This window comes from Cololabis saira, chromosome 6 (assembly GCF_033807715.1).
Source record: "Cololabis saira isolate AMF1-May2022 chromosome 6, fColSai1.1, whole genome shotgun sequence".
NCBI lineage: Eukaryota > Metazoa > Chordata > Actinopteri > Beloniformes > Belonidae > Cololabis > Cololabis saira.
This window is the reverse complement of record NC_084592.1, coordinates 5236942-5258536: the sequence shown is the minus strand read 5'-3', so window position 1 is coordinate 5258536 and position 21595 is coordinate 5236942. Positions and strand designations below refer to the sequence as shown.

The 21595-nt window shown below is 40.6% G+C and overlaps 1 protein-coding gene across 1 annotated transcript in view; it reads right to left on the bottom strand.

Moving 5' to 3' along the window:
- The window catches only part of LOC133445710 (sterol 26-hydroxylase, mitochondrial), a 29239-nt gene extending 11926 nt beyond the window's left edge, over positions 1-17313 (bottom strand). Inside the window, exons 1-5 of the mRNA XM_061723076.1 lie at positions 16945-17313; positions 14016-14206; positions 7770-7969; positions 4511-4708; positions 1029-1192 (exon numbers count right to left, since the gene is read on the bottom strand). Coding sequence (XP_061579060.1) covers positions 1029-1192; positions 4511-4708; positions 7770-7969; positions 14016-14206; positions 16945-17175 — 984 coding nt within the window. The 5' untranslated portion in view covers positions 17176-17313. The remainder of the gene's footprint in view (positions 1-1028; positions 1193-4510; positions 4709-7769; positions 7970-14015; positions 14207-16944) is intronic.
- Positions 17314-21595: the final 4282 nt, after the last annotated feature.

Here is a 21595-nt window from a genome sequence, read left to right as displayed (position 1 = left end):
CCCATCTTTCCTTCCTTCCTTCCTTCCTTCTTTTCTCCCTTCTTTCCTCCCTTTCTCACTTCTTTTTCCCTTCCTTCCTTCTTTCCTTCCTTCTTTTCTCCCTTCCTTCCTTCTTTTCCCCCTTCCTTCCTTCTTTCCTCCCTTCTTTCCTTCCTTCCTTCCTTCCTTCTTTCCTCCCATCTTTCCTTCCTTCCTTCCTTCCTTCTTTTCTCCCTTCTTTCCTCCCTTTCTCACTTCTTTCCTCCCTTCCTTCCTTCCTTCCTTCCTTCTTTCCTCCCTTCCTTCCTTCTTTTCTCCCTTCCTGCCTTCTTTCCTCCCTTCCTTCCTTCTTTTCCCCTTCCTTCCTTCTTTCCTCCCTTCTTTCCTTCCTTCCTTCCTTCCTTCCTTCTTTCCTCCCATCTTTCCTTCCTTCCTTCCTTCCTTCTTTTCTCCCTTCTTTCCTCCCTTTCTCACTTCTTTTCTCCCTTCCTTCCTTCCTTCCTTCCTTCCTTCCTTCCTTCCTTCCTTCCTTCCTTCCTTCCTTCCTTCCTTCTTTCCTCCCTTCCTGCCTTCTTTTCTCCCTTCCTTCCTTCCTTCCTTCCTTCCTTCCTTCCTTCCTTCCTTCCTTCCTTCCTTCCTTCTTTCCTCCCTTCCTTCCTTCCTTCCTTCCTTCCTTCCTTCCTTCCTTCCTTCCTTCCTTCCTTCTTTCCTCCCTTCCTGCCTTCTTTTCTCCCTTCCTTCCTTCCTTCCTTCCTTCCTTCCTTCCTTCCTTCCTTCCTTCCTTCCTTCCTTCCTTCTTTCCTCCCTTCCTTCCTTCCTTCCTTCCTTCCTTCCTTCCTTCCTTCCTTCCTTCCTTCCTTCCTTCCTTCCTTCCTTCCTTCCTTCTTTCCTTCCTTCCTACTTTTCTCCCTTCCTTCCTTCTTTCCTTCCTCCCTTCCCTCCTTCTTTCCTCCCTTCTTCCCTTCCTCGTTCCCTGACCCTAAGACAGCACCAGGGTTAAGGCAGTAAGTGTACGGAGCGAGGGGCAGTGTGCCGGCTGTAACCCTCACCGTGTCCACTCCTGCCAGCAGCAGCTCCGTGATGCTGCCCAGGATCTCCGTCACCGTCATCTTCTCACTGAGCAGCAGGTGAGTGAGGTACGCTCCCTCCACGTTCTTGTCCAGGTCCACCTTCTGCTCGATCTCCTCCATTTTCTTCTTCACCAGCCTCTCCGCTGCCAGACACCAGACCAGACTTTTGTCATTTCATCCCCGTCTCAGGAGAAACACCTGATGTTTTTGTGAGTGAACTGCTCTGCGTTGAGCTCTCCGTCATCCTGGTTCGCATTAAACATCAGGAGGTAAACGCAGCCCTGTTACTGAGTTGGCAAGTAGCACAGAAGATCACAAAAACAACACAAAAATGGGACTTGGAATCTCCAATTTTTCATAACCATTCTCTGCTTCTGACTCTCGTCCATTTGTCTTTCCTCCTTGGACAGACAGAGGAGTCCATACTTTAACAGATCTTTATGGAGATGAAGGTTTACGTACATTTCTCCACATCAAACAGCAATATAATCTACCTGGTACTTCTTTATTCTTTTATCTGAGACTGAGATCCTGGATGAAAGCGTATGGAGTTTCCTGGGACAGAAAACTGGACTCTTATTGTCAAGGCCAATAAATCCAGAGGCTTCATCACTGTATGAATTACTTCTCAAGTCGACATATAAAAACCTTACTTGTCAGTCACGTTGGCAGACTGATCTAATCTGTGATGAACTACCCTGGAAACACATTTTCACCAACTTAAAACTTACCTCAAAAAATCCTAATCACCAGTTTAATCATTTTAACTTCCTGCATAGAACTTATTTAACACCAAAACAACATGCAATGAACAAAATCAATTCTCCTCTTTGCAGTTTTTGTTCAAGTATCCTTCCTTCACATATCTTTGGCAATGCCCGCCTGTATTATCATTCTGGCCAAAAGTCAGTATATATACAGGACTGTCTCAAAAAATTAGTAATATTGAAAGCTGAAAGCTAACTGAAATATTGAAAGCCTTTTATTATTTTAATATTTCTGATCATGGCTTACAGTTTAAGAAAACTCAAATATCCTATCTTTAAAAAATTTGAATATTCTGTGAATCTTAATCTTAAACTGTAAGCCATAATCAGCAATATTAAAATAATAAAAGGCTTGCAATATTTCAGTTGATTTGTAATGAATCCAGAATGTATGACATTTTTGTTTTTTTAATTGCATTACAGAAAATAAAGAACTTTATCACAATATTCTAATTTTCTGAGACAGTCCTGTATATACCCAACGTCACTGGAAACTCAATCCCATGTTCTCCCAGGGTCCTGATTAATGACGACTCTCAGTTAAATTTACATTACAAAGAAATAGTTGTGTAATTAACAGCCGCTAAAAAGATGCTTGCTCTTGGATGGAAACCACCACATCATCTACCAACATGTCACTGGTTTAATTATGGACATTTTACATACAGTAATGGAATTTTCAGTGGCAAGAATTCATGGTGCGGGACCAGGACATTAAAAATATGGACACATGTCATTGAAAAACTGAAAGAACTGAACATTGACTGAACATTTATCTAATTTTTAGTTTTTAGTTTTCTTGTGTTGCTTGTTTTGTCCTGTTGTTGTGTTATTGCTGTCTTGTTGGATCTCTACAGGGTGGGTGGGGGGACGGGTGATTTAAAGGTGCTATACAATTGTGTACATAATTGTTCTATTTAATTGCATGCATCAACAAAATAATAAAAAACAGTTGATCACAAAAAGAAGGTAATCTGACTCAGTGTGCAACACAGCTCCTCCTATGAGCCTCAACTTCTCTCCAAGCAGCAATCACATAACCCTTCAGAGGATCCAGGGCAGGAGCCAAAACTTTTGTCTTTCCTTTTTTCTTCTCTGTCATTCAAACAGATGAAATAATCATCAGCCAGGGTGACTTTAGTACTGAAGCATGAGCGCTGTCCCTCCCTTCTGCCAAGTAAGTAGATGTTATTATCCCACTAGATGGAGACAGAAGGGCTGGATGAGGGATCCCTGACACTGACGTGGGTTATGGATGGTGGACTTTGCCTCTTGAGAGGGTCACGAGAGTCCAGCAACCTTGGAATACATGCAACCTCAGAGGTGGCCATGAAGGCTAAACTTTAATAACCTTGTTGGACAGCTAATCTATAAAGGGGAGTGTTACAGAAAACACCGTCTCTTATCTAACACTTTCTGTTTGAAGCAAGGATTTTATTTTTTATTTTGTATGAGCTAATTACAGCTTTCTTTTATCTGTCAGCTGTGTCCTATTTTATGTGATCATTTTGTACTTTGCTATTGTAAGTATCATTCCTAAATTTGGTGCCAAATGTGGGCAAAAGTACGGAAGAGTATTAGGGCCATGCAGGAGAAATAATATTTGAGAGGGCAAGATTTTTTTTTTTATTGTGCACTTCCGAGAAAAAAGTCGAAATGTCAAGAATAATGTTGAAATACAGTCAAAATGTCATCTTTTTTCTCAACATTTCAACTTTATTCACAAAATTTTGACTTTATTCTTGAAATAAAACTTCAACATTATTCTAGACATTTCGATTCCTCGACATTTCAACTTTTATCTCGACATTTCGACTTTTTTCTCAAAGTGCATAATGGAAAAAAAAATCTTCCTCCTCTAAAATATTATTTTTATTTTTCTCCTGCCTGGACCTAATACTCTTCCCTACAAAAGCTTCACTAATTTAATTTTTCTTTTTTTTTGGTTGAATAAATATTTTTTTCAAACTAGCAAAATTGTGTAAAACATTTCTTTCCCTGTTTTTAATAGGTCTTTAAAATTTCCTAAAATGTTTTCACTGCTCTCAAACGGTGAAAAAAGCAAATATTCAAGTGTTACTTAAATATTTTCCTGGTGTTAAAATGATGATGATGTTGTTTATGATATATTTATGTAATAATTGCTCGGGGTTCATGTTCTGGTCTCTGGAAAGATCCTAGAGACAACTTCTGTTGTAGTAGATGCTATATAAATACAATTGAATTGAATTGAATTGAATTGAATTGAATTGAATTGAATTGATGCATCACATATGAACTAGCAGCTCTTTGTCTGCAAGCAGAGAACCAAAAACAACCATATATGTGTATATATATATATTATATATATATATATATATATATATATATATGTATGTATATATATATATATACATATATATATATATATATATATATATGTATATATAAAATCATACGGTGTTAAAACAGACACGATTGCTCATTTATAAATATAATTGGTATTAAATAACACCAATTTAAAAAGTACATAATGGTTAGTTTGTGGAGTGTGTGCATGTTTTTTTTTTTTTATCCTGTGGTTTTTAATTTTCTTGATTTCAATGTTTTATCTTTGTGTCTGTGAAGCGTCTTTGAGATCTTTTAAAAGCGCTCTATAAATAAAATTGATTATTATTATTATTTTGTTGGCTTCTTTAAATGCATGCAGCTCACCGACTTTGAAGAGGTGGTCCCAGGTGGCTACAAACTGCTTCCAGAACGGCAGGTAGGGCCAGAGGAACTGGGGGAAGAGGACGATGATGGGAGACAGCCGGAACATCTCCCCCACGGAGAAGATGAACTTCTGGGTTTCCTCCGGCACCACGTCGTTCATGCAGCCCATGCGGGTCTCAAACAGCACCGAGCAGATACCTGGTGGGATTTTAACAGCGTTAGAAAGAATGATGATTAGAAAAAACAAGCAAAATTATAAAAAGGAATAAATAAATGACGTGTGATGGTGCTAAGATTGTAAAGGACATTTGACATGATGCCTGAAAATAAATTGCCAGATACTCCGACCAGGCAGCTGAAGCTGCTTTGTGGTTTTCCTCGATTTGGATGAGTAAACCTGAGATGAATGTTTTCAAATCAACTCTCAAATCCACATATATAACCCAAACTGCCTACTATCCTGTCCTACTATAGAACATTTCTGAACTAGCTGCTGAAATTAAGAAACTTGTGTTTGTAGATTATAACAGTGACAGTAACTGCAGGGCTACTAAAAGTGCAAAAGCTGCACACTGCCTTTATGAAAGAGAGTTTCACATGTCCTTTCTGGACTACTGTAGACAAACGCTGGTGAACTTTTTACAAGATATTACATTATTCAAAACACTGTCCACGTTTCACAAGGCAGACAGTATCAACAAATAAAGAAATGACACAGATTTAGCAAAAAGACTCATAATAAAAATTCCAGCTAAAGTTTCTCTGTTTCAATCTAAATCTGTTTGCGCTTCTGTTCGGACAATGATTAAACACACAAGATAACGTATTGGTTGGAGATGAGCACGAAACGTGCTGACTGACGTGTTTGGTAACTTTGGACAGAACTGGTTTGTGACTGTTCCTATTTATGATACTAATACTTTGGAGTTGGAGTCAAATGTAACTCTTGAATAAAGGAAACGTACATATGTAACTAAATCCAGTTAGTTTCAAGTAATATTTGTACACTGATGCAATTAATGTTATATAGCTGAGCACCCGGACCTAAACATACTGAAGTTATGGTGATAAAATTAATGTGTGCTAAAACTTAACAGGGAGATGGAGAAAACGTATATATAGTAGTTTAAAGGGATGCAGTCTCCGATTCAAATGCAGGAATGTAGATTGGATTATCCGTCGCAGTGCAGAGGGAAAACAACCAAAACACACGGTGAAAATAAGCCGTGTTTTTGATGGTAAGAAAATTGAATATTATTGGACTGCCAGTTCAGCAACCTGGTTGTTTTCCAGAAAGCAGGTTTTATCATTTACCTGCGAACCAGTCAAACTTTTCATTGCATTTTCAGTTTCTTGAGTACAGAGTGCGTGAATCACCGTCCCTGCATGTGTTTTTATTCTGTTGATGTGAATGATTACTCAGCATTTATGCAATTCTTTAGCCTTAGCGGACGCACAGATTTGTACTTTTTTGGTTAATAGTTTTATTGTCTTGATAAGCTTCTAGTAGAACCTTGTTCTCTTATTCTGAGTACATTTCTCTCTGTCATCATGGTTTTGATGCTCCAGTTTGGCATGCACATGTGACACATGCACATTGACTTAACTAACAATCAGTGCGTTTACATGGGAAGTTTAATTCCTCTTTAATTCAGAATTAAAATTTAATCCGATTTTAAATTATTAAAAATTACCATGTAAACACTTAATTCCAAATGAAAATGGCCATTCTGAATTAAACTTAATTCTGAAGTAAGTGGCTGGTTTATTCCAATTTTAAATCCGAATAGAATAATTCTACGATCATGTATTCACTCATTCCTCTTTAAATTAATTCTGGTCTTTCTTTCCGCTCGTTCCCTCCCCCGTCTGTCTCCATGACGATTATATTCCGCTGGGCTTGTTTTCCAAACAAAGTTTCAAGATGCAGCAGCAGTAAACGCTGGTCAAGAGCAGAGACCATTTATTTAATAAATAGAAATAATTAAAAGAACAGATGGAAACAGGAAACATCAAAATTGTGAGTTTTTCAAAGTTGTAGCAGCTAAGTTTCCAATCAGTATCCAATCAGAACCTTCCCAACCCCCAGACCTGGAGAGGAATTGGAGAAAGACCATCAAACATGTGTTCCATGTAAACCTCAATTCGGAATTACTATTTCCATGTAAACTCGAAGGAAAATAGTTTAATTCTGAATTATTTAATTTGGAATTATTAATTTCGAATTAAAAAACATCACGTAACCGTGGCCATAGACTTTTATTGAACTAATTCATACAGTAAGTAGGGTTTTGAAGCCGACAGCTTGGGTTTAGTTAATGCAGCTCAGGAAACCTGGAGTTCAGAGGTTCACAAGTTCACCAGTTATCTAGCAGTATCTTATCAGCGGTGAAGGCCAGGAGACTCAGCAACCTCCTCCCAGCTGACACCCTGAATGACAACGCTTTCTGTACAATCACAAGTTTGTTCTCCCCCCCTCTCCTACAGGAAAAGACTCAAGGACAAGTGCAATAAACCTCTTTCATTTCACCTGGTTTATTTTACTGATGATATGTGATATTAAACAGAGAAAGGTGGCTACAGATATGTTTTATTACTTCTTAAAGTGCTATGCTTTGCTTTTAATGTTCTGTTTCTTCACATCTGAGTTTTTTGAAATTGTACTTTGAGGAAAAAAAGAATAACAATTATAAATTGCATCAATTGACAACAATAGAAAATACAAGACTTCTGTAAATTCCTAACAAAACATGCTTTATCTTCTTAAGCTGCTTGATCATTTCTACACTTCCCTCTAGTTGTTACACTGCAAAAACTCAAAATCTTACCAGGAATATTTGTCTCATTTCTAGTTAAAATGTCTCATTTTTAGTCAAAAAATCTCATTACACTTAAAACAAGAGTCATTACCAGAAAAATAACTTGTTATTTGACAATTTTCAGCTGTTTCAAGTAAATTTTCACTTGAAATAAGTAGAAAAATCTGCCTGTGGGACAAGATTTATCTTCTCATTACAAGCAAAAAAATCTTGTTCCACTGGCAGATTTTTCTACTTATTTTAAGTGAAAATCTACTTGAAACAGGTGAAAATTGTTGTTTTTTCCAGTGATGAGTCTTGTTTTAAATGTAATGAGATTTTTTTACTACTAAATTTTTTTGGTACTAACTACCACTTTTTGCAGTGTAGTTATCCTAATAAGAGAGGAATTTGCAAAGCTGATTGAAATAAATAATAATGTTTATTTCTTATGTGCTCACCTTCAAAAGCAAACTTGTAGAGTTCTCCTGTGACGTCGTGGACTATGACTCCCTGCCCGGTGCTGTCCCTGATCCAGTCCACTCTGTGGATGAAGTCCGTCACCACCTCGTTGATGGTGTTGGAGTAGGAGGACACGTGCTTGGGCTTCAGCATGCGAGGGTTCAGGATGCTGCGGATGTGCTGCCACTTCGCCCCCATCCTGCAACCCACACGTAAGATCAGCTAAAACACAATCAAGCTTTTCTGCAGTTGATTTGTTTTTTGTTTTTTGTATCTTATATGAATTAGAAGAAATTCATTTTGATGGCACATTTTAACCAAACTGAATGAAATCAGGGATGAATGCTACGGAAGCGTATTGCATTCACTTGAGAAAAAAAAATCAGTTTTTCTGAATTAACGAGATAATTATCTCAGAATTCGGAAAAAAGTTTTAATGAAAAAAAATAAATCTGCTCTGTTTTTCTGAATTAAGCAGATACCTCACAACTTGCAAGAAGCTGTCTGTGGCAGGGTGGAGAAGCTGCAGCCACTCAGGCTGACGGGACACAGGTGTGGCCCGTCAGCCTCTCCACCCTGCTAGCCTTATAAGGGGAGACTGAAGGAGAAGCTGCGGGTGATACTGGTGGTCTGCTGCTGTGGGAGAAGGTGCTTGGGCACGTGTGAGTGTGTTTTGGCAAATAAAGGGTTCTGCACTAAACTCCGTGTCCTCTCTATCCTGTCGGCCGGGCCCCGTAGCACTCTCCGTGCTACACTGGCGCCCAACGTGGGGCCCGACGGGATGGAGGAGGGAGGCACGGAGTGGGCCCTGGAGGCCAGGTCCGCTGGCCCATGCCATGGCGGACCTGGCCGCCCTGCTCCGTGACCAGGGCGAGCAGCAGCAGGCGAGGCTGGAAGCGCTCGTGGCCGCGGAGCGACCCAACCCTGCGCCACGCTTGAGGTTCGCCGCAGCAGGGAGGGGCTGGCGGCGCCGCAGCTGACAGGCCGGGAGGCAGAAGCTGCGGGCCGCCAAGCGACGGCTCCCGAGACGGTGGGACCCCCGGAGCGGCCCACCCCGGCACCACGCCTGAGATTTGCCGCAGCAGCGCTGGCGGGGCTGCAGCCGACCGGCCAGGAGGCAGTGGCTGCAGGTTGCCAGGCGACGGCTCCTGAGACGGAGTCGGATGCGGAGTCAGAATTGGAGGCAGAGCCGGAGGTGGAGGCTGACCAGCAGCCGGAGCAGGGCTGCGTCAAGGAGGAGGTGGCCCGGGACGCACCAGCGCTGGAGCAGTGCGGCGTCATGGAGGAGGCGGTCCTGGAGGCGGACCAGCGGCCGGCGCGGGGCCGCGTCACGGAGGAGGGGGTGGTCCTGAACGCACCGTCTGGCCCGAGGCCACCATCGGCCCGGTCCCGAGAGCGGCGTTCTCGGTGGTCGGCCCGTCGCCGAGGACGGCCCCCCCGACCGTTCCCGCTGGACGGCCGGACGCCGAGGATGGCCCCCCGACCGTTCCCGCTGGTCGGTTTGCTTTTGGTTTGAAACATTGGGAGATACTGTTGTCTTTAAGTTATATAGATGGTATTGTTATTATTAGTTTGTCAACTTTGTCACGTGAGAGTTTCTCGCAGGTTGTAAACAGAGCAGATTTATTTTTTGTCATTAAAACTTTTCTCGGAATTCTGAAATAATTGTCTCGTCAATTCAGAAAAACAGAGCAGATTTTTTTTTTCTCATGTGAATGCAATACGCTTCCGTAGAATGCAGACGTTTTTTAGATTCCATTTTTTTTCTATAATAACAATTCTACAAAAAACCTTATTTGTGCAATTTTCACACATTTCATATTCACACAAATGCAATTTCCTACACCCCCTTTCATGTGAGCATGCATGGCAAGAGGAAAGCTGGGCTGCTGCAGTTCAGGTGATAATCACCATTATAGTACTGACTGTCTCTGATCAGGATTTTAGCAAATTAATAGTATAGTTTGACATTTTTTTAAAATGATTAATGCTGTTAAAAGTCTATTGAATACATTTGCACGGATCTACTGGACAATACGTCATCTGGATAAATACGTATCATGTGTTGTGACCTAGTGTCTCAAATTCCTTTAATATGGGGGTTTTGTCATTCTCCTGCTCTAAGCTCTTCAACAAAAATAGCAAACAGTGAGGAGAGAGGAAGCATCCTTGTCTGGTAACACGACAATCTGTAAAACCTTGTGGTGAAATCCCACTGTGGTCCCGGGAGAGCTGTACTGGGTTTTAATTCAGTGAAAGAATGACCTTCCTAAACCAAGGTTGGGTAACAGATTGAATAAAAATGTCCATTTAACTTCATCAGATGCTTTTTCTGCGTCTAATGATGCTATTATTGATTTAGTTCTGACAAAAGTGGCTGATAGCTAGACGGAAGGGATCGATCCCTATTGGGTTTTAGAATAATAGTGTTCCTATTTCCGTTGTCAGCTCGCCCAAAGAAAGCCTGGCTTTGCTGGACTCGGACATTTTCTTGGAAACTTCAAAATTGTCATGGTTTTGTGACTTCCTGTTTTATTTTGAAGCCTGTGTCTTTGTGTTTGAGTGGTCTTGTCTTTCCCCTGCTCCCTGCTGGTCCGTACTGTTTCCTCCCTCTGTGGTTTCCATGTCAGGTTTTGGTTTTTGATTCTTGTTCATGTTTTGGTTTTTGTATCCAGCTCGGCAGCGCTTTGGTTTTGTTTTGGACGAATAAATCACTACTTTTTGTAACTCCTGGCTCCTGGTCTCTCCTGCATTTGGGTCCTCAATGTGACAAAAATGATGCAATTTCTAACAGTAAATGCAAAACATTTAGGTAATTGGACTCTTATCTATTCTTTTTGAAACTTCCCTGATTGAAAAGAGTTTCTGTTGATTTGTGGTTCCCTCTTTTATCTGTAACTTCTGTTTAGCATTTGTCATTCAACTCCTGTTCTGTGTCTATGTAGAAAACATGTAGTTAGTAATGTTAGTAATGATTAGTGAATGGGGGTAGGATTAAATAAGTTTACTCTTCTTCCTACTCTTACTTAAGATATTAAGTGATAATGGATGAAATTCCCTGTATTTTTTTTTTGCTTTGTTTTGTTTTCTTGTCTTCTCTTTTAATTGTTCTCTTTTTACATGTAGAAAATAAAATCAATCAATCAATCTTTTCAGGAAGGCTTGTGCTGCTTCCCCTCCATTGCTTCCTGTGTGGTTGCTCCCCGTTATCCTCTGCTCAACTGCTACTTCTTCATTCAGATTTTTGGCTGCGCTACCCATCCTGGCAGCTCTTATTGTTGAATAAATGAACAATTTCTGTTGAATTCTTGTTTCTGGTAAAGAGAGTCTCAGACTCACCTGATTAGCAGAAACTATCAAGATTAGTAATGTCCTAAATAAGCTCGCCATTTCCTGCTGACTACTCAAGATTAAAGAGATCAGCAGTTTTTCTCTGGAAACGGAAGGTCTGTGGTCACGGACTCTGCAGAGCAGCCAGGAAAGAATCTTTTGGTTTTGTATAATTTTGTATAATTTTAAGTTATACGTTTTTGTATAATTGCACTGGACTTTTTACCAACTACCTCCTCGCACTGCTGTAAATACTTCCACACTCATGTGAATGCTGCAATCATCCATGTATATACTGTAATTCAAATCTGTGTAAATCACATAATCACATCTCATCTGTTCGTGATAAATATTGTCATTCATCCGTATCTGACCTGCACCTTGTAGCAATAGCTATTTATTAATCTGCACTGTGTACATACAGGACTGTCTCAGAAAATTAGAATATTGTGATAAAGTTCTTTATTTTCTGTAATGCAATTAAAAAAAAAAAAAAATGTCATACATTCTGGATTCATTACAAATCAACTGAAATATTGCAAGCCTTTTATTATTTTACTATTGCTGATTATGGCTTACAGTTTAAGATTAAGATTTCCAGAATATTCAAATTTTTTGAGTTTTTGAGTTTTCTTAAACTGTAAGCCATGTTCACTATTTCAGTTGATTTGTAATGAATCCAGAATGTAGGACATTTTTATTGTTGTAATTGCATTACAGAAAATCACAATATTCTAATTTTCTGAGACAGTCCTGTACATATGTATGTATATGTGTATATATGTGTATATGCTGTACATTGTGTTTATTTCACTGCATAAGCACTTCTAGTTAGATGCTGGCCTGTACTTTTGAAATGTGCAATGACAATAAAGTTGCATCTAATCTAATAATGGGTTTGTTTACCATACAGCAGCCAGGACTGGCGTGGTTAGCTCACTGTAAAGTAGCAAGATTGTTATGAGTGTCAGCTTCTAACGCACATGTTCTGAATAGAAACATGTTCTCTCTTCCTGAGACAAAGTCCGTCTCTAAGGAAACGTGCCTGCCTGAGCTGTCCTAGTTCTGCTCTGATGCCAGATGATTTAGCAAGAGTTGCAGGTACTGCCACAACAAGTCTGACAGGACTGACAAGCTGCAATTAGTCAAAGTAAAATATGGTCCACAAGCACCCCCCACCCTCCCGTTTTTTTTTTTTTTCTTTCTAGCATTCCTGAAGGCTTGTTGTGAAGATACTGCTGACATCTTTAGTGGTTCGGACACAAAACACCCTGAATCCTTGTCCCAAATACTTACTCGTCTGTCACTTCACAGAGTGCCTTCCCTGTCAAAGAAGTGACAGCTCGACACAATTTCCTAATTTATTTTGCGAAGGAGCGGGAGAAGAATACTAACACAAATTCTGCACCAAACATTCATTTTCAGAAGGTAAAATCACTGATGTCTCTAATTCTGACTGCTGTATTAGATGTGTCTTTATAGATATTTGTTCACACCCCACATGTAGTGGAGACACATTTTTAATGAGTCCTATTATACGCGTCAGAGCATTAATTAATTATATACAGAGGTGTTTAATCCAGGTGCCATAAAGTAAAAATCCTGTCCAGCAGTTGTTCCAACCCTCTGGAGAAGCATGTGAAGACAATGCTACAGCAATTTCTGCTGTTTGCAACATGGGAATTGGTTGTTTTTTGCAGAGGTGTTTAATCCAGATGCCATGAAGTAAAAACGCTACTGTGTTTCTGGATCAGCCTGTACATTTAGAACAGGTGTTTTCACTAACAACCATCTACCTGCAGAGGAACTGGTTTAGTGATGGTTGGAACAACTGCTGGACAGGATTTTTACTTTATGGCACCTGGATTATAAACCTCTGATTATATACCTGTATATTTTATAAAATTTTCAAATTTTTTTCTAAGAAACAGCATTTGGGACAAGAGGTGGGTAGCAAAATTGTCCTGTGTCTTGTCTGTGGCAATCAATCAGGTCCAGAGTGAAAGTTGTTGTACCGTGAATCAGTTCTGCCGTGGACAGAGGTGGTAGTAACGAGTTACATTTACTCCGTTACATTTACTCGAGTAAGTTTTGGGAAATTTTGTACTTTTAGGAGTAGTTTTGAATCACTATACTTTTTACTTTTACTTGAGTAGATTTGTGAAGAAGAAACTGTTCCTCTTACTCCGCTACATTAGGCTACGTTGAGCTGTTACTTTTCTTTTATCCCTTTTATCCACGTACGCGTCAATCTCATGACATCACTGGGTGATTCTTTGGGAAAAATGTTTGTTTTTGCATGTTTTGTCACATTTACACAGACTCAAACACACACAGAGTTTCTATGAGTTCATGGGCTTGTTCTAGTTCTGCTGGTTAAAAAAGAAAAGTACAAAGGCTGGAAAATTTGTGCTTTATTTTTTTATTCTGTTATTATTTTATTTATTTGATTTATTAAAGTACTTGAATTTACTTTAAGATTATTTTAATTTAAGCTATTTTTCTTATTAATTTTAATTTATTGTATTATTTTATTGATTTAATTTGCCTGAAGATGATTATTTTGTACTTTTGTCTGTTTGAATGGTTGTGTTAAAAAAATAAATCAGACGTTACTCAACAGTTACTCAGTACTTGAGTAGTTTTTTCACCAAGTACTTTTTTACTTTTACTCAAGTAATTATTTGGATGACTACTTTTTACTTCTACTTGAGTCATATTATTCTGAAGTAACAGTACTTTTACTTGAGTACCGGTACAATTTTTGGCTCCTCTACCAGCTCTGTTTGGGACCGGTCCACCTGTTCAAGCAAAGCCAGCTGAATTCACATGACCTTAATGTTACAGTTTCTGTCAACAATGACAATATTTTGGACCAGGACAGAGGAAGTGTGCGTTAATGTGTGGGTGCTCACGCCGTCAGGGGTCCGTGGGCCTTGTTCCTGAGCTCCCTGTAGCCGCGCCAGTGCGGCATGTCTGTCCGGATCGGGTGTCTGCCCTCCTGCCGCAGAACCTGCTCTATGAGCTCAGCGTTGGCCACGTTCACCACCACCATGGGGCCGTATTTAGACCTCCAGAGGGGGCCGTAGATCTTCTTGTGCTCGATCTGTAACAGATAAAGGTCATGGGTTACTCATGGGGGGTTAACTGCAAAGACACTTGTTTGTCTGCTGATATCAGAATTTACATTCATTCATTTAGCCTTTCAACTGGAAATGATGTAAAAAATGTGTGAAAAAGGAAAGAAAGTCATTTTTCCCACTACTACTACTGTCATTTCATTTAGCAGACGCTTATCTAAAGCGACTTACATATGAGAGAACAACACAAGCACAAATACAGTATCTTATATACATATATATATATATATATATATATATATATATATATATATATATATATATATATATATATATATATATATATATATATATACATACATAATATACTAATATACTATATATGTATATACATACAGTATATATGTACATATATATGTACAGTATATAAGTATATACATATATATATAAACATATACGGTATCTTTTTCTGATTACTCTGATTACTTGTGTGAAAGATAAACATATTGATCAAAATGGAAAGAGTATAATAAAGTGATTGAAATCACTTGCTCGCCTGCAGTTAGTTCAAAACGTTGCTGCCTGACTTTTAATTGAAGCAAGAAACTCCCATTTTAGAGTCACTTCATTGGCTCCCAGTTTGTTTTACGCATTGATTTTAAAATTCTTTCATTTGTTTTAAAATGTCTCCAAGGTCTCGCTTCAAAGTATCTGCCTGACCTGCTTCATGGTCCCTCAGGTCAGCAGATCAGTAACTGTTAGTCGTCTCTAAGACTGAGATCAAGCTTTGAGCTGTCATAATAACATCGTGGACCGACCACCTTTACGCATCATCAGCACACCGAATCCCGTCCTTAAACAGTTATTACACAGTCAGAACACACAGTAATATTGAATAACTGCCAGATATTGAAAGTTATCTTGGGAAAAGAATGGGCAGGAGCACTGATTCTTTGAACATTTGACATAAATTCAAAATAAATCCAGGCGGCCTGAATGTAATTACAGTTACAAAAGGGTTAAACCCTCCTTCAAAACATACTTTTTTTGCTTTGGCTTTTAAATCAGTTTGAAATCTTAGTTTTAGTGTTTTATCTGATTGTTTTATTTTTGTTCTATGCTTTTATGTTCACATTTGTTTTACATGTTTTTAATTGTTTTTAATATTTTTCTATGAATCCTTGTTTCCGTTCAGCACTTTGGTCAACCGTGTTGTTCTTTATAAATAAAGTTGAGTTGAACTGAGTCTGTGACCTATTTCCTATTTCCTGTCACTTTGTAAACAGGAAATGTGTTTACAGATATGAAACAACAGTGTTTGACCTTTGGACTCCCTGTTAGGCCTGGAGCCCTGCTCGGGGATTTCACATGTTCACATTTCATCTCAAAAGACAGAATGCTATACAAGGTCATTTAAATAACAGAAAACATTTATCAGCAGTGAAACAGTATCCCTTGCTATTTTACAGTGTCTGTCTGAGGAGGAGGTCCTCATGATAAACCTGTGCACAGGCTGGGTTCTAAATAACCGGAAGAGTATTAGGGCCATGCAAGAGAAAACATATTTGAGAGGGGAAGATTTTTTTTTATTGTGCACTTCGAGAAAAGGTCAATGTCGAGAAAAAAGTCGAAATGTCGAGATTAATGTTGAAATAGAATTTCAAGAATAAAGTCAAAATTTTGTGAATAAATTCGAAATTTCACCTTTTTTCTCGAAGTGCATAATGGAAAAAAAATCTTCCTCCTTTAAATATTATTTTTATTCTTCTCCTGCCCTAATACTCTTCCGTACTAAATAACCGGATTGGATCATGCCTATATCCGAATCAGAATCAGAATCACGTTTATTTGGCCAGGTCAGGTCAGAAAAGACATGGAATTTGATTTGGTTGTTATCGCTCACTCTACAGATTACCCCGGACTGAATACACCGCAGTCAGAGGTGGATAATCCAGGTATAATCCAGGCGCCATAAAGTAAAAATCCAGTCCATCAATTGTTCCAACCGGTCACTAAACCAGCTCCTCTGCAGGTAGATGGTTGTTATTGGAAACACCTGTTCTAAATGTACTGGCTGATCCACAGGTACATGTTTTAATGAGCAAATATCATCTTAATGTAAAGAGAATTATTTGACTAATGGTGCTTTGAAACTGACCCCATTTCAAAATTGGTCTTAATTTAAGATTGATTCAAAACTATTTTTGATTTTGTAAGAAAAAACAACATTAAAGCACATTCCAGAGGTGTATAATCCAGGTGCCATAAAGTAAAAACTGCCATGTTTCTGGATCAGCCTGTACATTTAGAACAGGTGTTTTCACTAACAACCATCTACCTGCAGAGGAGCTGGTTTTCAATTCAATTCCATTCAATTTTATTTGTATAGCGTCTAATACAACAGGAGTTGTCTCTAGGATCTTTCCAGAGACCTAGAACATAAACCCCCAAGCAATTATTACATAAACAATGGCAGGTAAAAACTCCCCTAGTGGGAAAAAAAACCTTAGGTTTAGTGATTGGTTGGAACAACTGCTGGACAGGATTTTTACTTTATGGCACCTGGATTATACACCTGGATTATACACCTCTGCATCAAAGTTCCCAGTAAACCAAGCCTCGGTTCCTCCTGCAGGGTTCCTGGTTGTGGTTCCTCCTGAAGGGTCCCTGGCTGTGGTTCCTCCTGCGGGGTTACTGCAGGTCAGCGCAGCGCGCCGGCGCGTCCGTGCGCCAGGACGCAGACATTCCCATCCAACTCACTTACTTGCATTTGTTGCGTGGTCTGAAAGTATCCCTTGACAAACAGCCAGTATAAGCTGGTCATGAAAGTGGGTCCCCCCAGGTCGTCCATGGTCTTCTGCTTGCTGTCGGCCACCACGGCGGTGCTGGAGGCGGAGGCTGCGTGTCGCAGCCCCGCCGCGGCCGCCGGCAGCCCCCGCTGCCGCTGCCGCTGGCGGAGCACCGTCAGCCCGCTGATCACCGACCTGCCCAACATGTTCTCCTGCTGGAAGCAGCGCTGTGTGTCCTGGAGCCCCGGTCCTCGCTGCGGCTGCAGTGCGTGTGCAGGGCGGCGGCAGAGCCGGGAATAAAGGAGCCTTGTTTGCAGACGCCTCTGTGCCAACACTGGACTTTGATTCTGACATTTCTGCAGGAGAGACAGAAGGCAGGACCAACCGTTCACACACGTCCCACTCCGCATTCCACAAAGCTACTGAAGAGTGTCAGAATAAAAATATTTTAGAGGAGGAAGATTTTTTTTGTATTATGCACTTCAAGAAAAAAGTCGAAAGGTCGAGAAAAAAGTCGAAAGGTTGAGAAAAAAGTCGAAATGTCGAGAAAAAAGTCGAAATGTCGAGATTAATGTTGAAGTACAATTTTGAGAAAAAAATCGAAATGTTGAAAAAAAAGTCGAAATGTCGAGGAAAAAATGCAGGAAATGCAGGGGAAAAAATATTTCAAGGGAAGATTTTTTTTTTGTGCACTTCAAGAAAAAATTCGAAATGTCGAGAAAAAAGTCGAAATGTCGAGATTAATGTTGAAATACAATTTCGAGAAAAAAGTCGAAATGTCGAGATTAATGTTGAAGTACAATTTCGAATAAAGTCGAAATGTTGAGGAAAAAAGTCGAAATGTCGAGATTAAAGTTGAAGTTCAATTTCGAGAAAAAAGTCGAAATGTTGAGAAAAAAAGTCAAGATTTCATGAATAAAGTTGAAATGTTGAGGAAAAAAGGCAAAATTTCGACTTTATTCACGAAAATTCGACTTTATTCTTGAAATTGTACAGTATTTCAACATTATTCTCGACATTTCGACTTTTTTCTCAACATTTTCGACTTTTTTCCCGACATTTCGACTTTTTTCTCGAAGTGCACAAAAAACAAATTTTCTCCTGCATGGCCCTAATACTATTCTGTATAAAGCAGGCTATGGTCATGTATTTTTAATGCTGGTAAACTATAAAAAAATAAAAATCCAAGTTCATAAAATAAATGAAACAGACAAACAAGACTATGATACGAAGGAACAAGTACCAGTCAAAGCCCTTCCTAACTAAAGGCTTGCCTGAATAAAATAAAGTAAGGCAAGGCAAGTTTATTTCTATAGCACAATTCAACACAAGGTAATTCAAAGTGCTTTACATCAACATTAAAAGTGGCAAGACACAATTAAACAGTAAATAACAAATAAAATGATAAGAAAAGAGGTAAAATAATAACAGTTGTAAACAGAAATCAGTAAAGAATCTAACAAACTACAACCTACTTTTTCAAGGTAACCATTTGGATTTTGTAGCTGTAATCAAGTACAACTCTCACCACAAACAGGAACCAACATATGACTATCATTCAGAGGGGAATAGTCCTGAATTAGCTGTACCTAACTTACATTGTCTTGAAAGTGCTATCGTGACTTTTCATGTTTTAATGTATAAATTGGACATTCATAAAAAAATGGAACCATTGATGAAAAAAAAGATTTTATTTCTTTCTATGACATGACCTCCTTCATGGATACGGAAATTTAACCCAGTAGTGAACTTTATCTTTTCAGTTTTTGCAGATGCATATACTTGCATAGGCAAGGCAAGTTTATTTGTATAGCACAATTCAACACAAGGTAATTCAAAGTGCTTTACATCAACAATAAAAGTGGCAAGACACAATTAAACAGTAAATAACAAATAAAATGAAATAAAATGATAAGAAAAGAGGTAAAATAATAAAAAGTACAAGTTGTTCAAAAGTAAGGGCAGTAGAGTCCAGCAGGTACACAGTAGATGACGTATAAAGAAGTGACGTTGAACAGCTGCTTTACAAAACAGCTTAGTGGGACTAATACGCCTCTGGCTGGATGACACAAGGTTTTTATAGGAACAATATTGCTCTAACTTATAATAATATAATACAAGTGAGGAACCTGGTCTTGCAAAATGTCGTCATTTACCCCCAAGATTTTAAAATACACTCTTAAACTGATATGTAAGTACAAAGGAGATGATAGAGAACGGAGAAAGAAAAGAAATAGAGAGAGAAAGAAAAGCATGAGTAATCATCCCACAGGTATTACCCCCCTGTCCACAGGTATTACCCTCCTGTCCACAGATATAACCCCCTGTCCACAGGTATTACCCTCCTGTCCACAGGTATTACCCCCCTGTCCACAGGTATTACCCTCCTGTCCACAGGTATTACCCCCCTGTCCACAGGTATTACCCTCCTGTCCACAGGTATTACCCTCCTGTCCACAGGTATTACCCTCCTGTCCACAGGTATTACCCCCCTGTCCACAGGTATTACCCCCCTGTCCACAGGTATTACCCCCCTGTCCACAGGTATTACCCCCTGTCCACAGGTATTACCCCCTGTCCACAGATATAACCCCCTGTCCACAGGTATTACCCCCTGTCCACAGATATAACCCCCCTGTCCACAGGTATTACCCCCCTGTCCACGGGTATTACCCCCCTGTCCACAGGTATTACCCTCCTGTCCACAGATATAACCCCCCTGTCCACAGGTATTACCGTCCTGTCCACAGATATAACCCTCCTGTCCACAGATATTACTGTCCTGTCCACAGGTATTACCCCCCTGTCCACAGGTATTACCCCCCTGTCCACAGGTATTACCCCCCTGTCCACAGGTATTACCCCCCTGTCCACAGGTATTACCCTCCTGTCCACAGATATAACCCCCCTGTCCACAGGTATTACCCCCCTGTCCACAGGTATTACCCCCCTGTCCACAGGTATTACCCTCCTGTCCACAGATATAACCCTCCTGTCCACAGATATTACCGTCCTGTCCACAGATATAACCCTCCTGTCCACAGATATTACTGTCCTGTCCACAGGTATTACCCCCCTGTCCACAGATATAACCCCCCTGTCCACAGGTATTACCCCCCTGTCCACAGGTATAACCCCCCTGTCCACAGGTATTACCCTCCTGTCCACAGGTATTACCCTCCTGTCCACAGATATTACCGTCCTGTCCACAGATATTACCGTCCTGTCCACAGATATTACCGTCCTGTCCACAGATATTACCGTCCTGTCCACAGATATAACCCTCCTGTCCACAGATATTACCGTCCTGTCCACAGATATTACCGTCCTGTCCACAGATATTACCGTCCTGTCCACAGATATTACCGTCCTGTCCACAGATATTACCGTCCTGTCCACAGATATTACCGTCCTGTCCACAGATATTACTGTCCTGTCCACAGGTATTACCCCCCTGTCCACAGGTATTACCCCCCTGTCCACAGGTATTACCCCCCTGTCCACAGATATAACCCCCCTGTCCACAGGTATTACCCCCCTGTCCACAGATATAACCCCCCTGTCCACAGATATTACTGTCCTGTCCACAGGTATTACCCCCCTGTCCACAGGTATTACCCCCCTGTCCACAGATATAACCCCCCTGTCCACAGATATAACCCCCCTGTCCACAGGTATTACCCCCCTGTCCACAGATATAACCCCCCTGTCCACAGGTATTACCCCCCTGTCCACAGATATAACCCCCCTGTCCACAGGTATTACCCTCCTGTCCACAGGTATTACCCCCCTGTCCACAGGTATTACCCCCCTGTCCACAGGTATTACCCCCCTGTCCACAGGTATTACCCTCCTGTCCACAGGTATCACCCCCCTGTCCACAGGTATTACCCCCCTGTCCACAGGTATTACCCCCCTGTCCACAGGTATTACCCCCCTGTCCACAGGTATTACCCTCCTGTCCACAGGTATTACCCCCCTGTCCACAGATATAACCCCCCTGTCCACAGGTATTACCCCCCTGTCCACAGATATAACCCCCCTGTCCACAGGTATTACCCCCCTGTCCACAGGTTTTACCCCCCTGTCCACAGGTATTACCCCCCTGTCCACAGGTATTACCCCCCTGTCCACAGATATTACCCCCTGTCCACAGATATTACCCTCCTGTCCACAGATATTACCCTCCTGTCCACAGGTATTACCCTCCTGTCCACAGATATTACCCCCCTGTCCACAGATATTACCCTCCTGTCCACAGATATTACCCTCCTGTCCACAGATATTACCCTCCTGTCCACAGGTATTACCCTCCTGTCCACAGATATAACCCCCCTGTCCACAGGTATTACCCCCCTGTCCACAGATATTACCCCCCTGTCCACAGGTATTACCCCCCTGTCCACAGATATTACCCTCCTGTCCACAGATATTACCCCCCTGTCCACAGATATTACCCCCCTGTCCACAGATTTTACCCTCCTGTCCACAGATATTACCCTCCTGTCCACAGATATTACCCTCCTGTCCACAGATATTACCCTCCTGTCCACAGGTATTACCCTCCTGTCCACAGATATTACCCTCCTGTCCACAGATATTACCCTCCTGTCCACAGATATTACC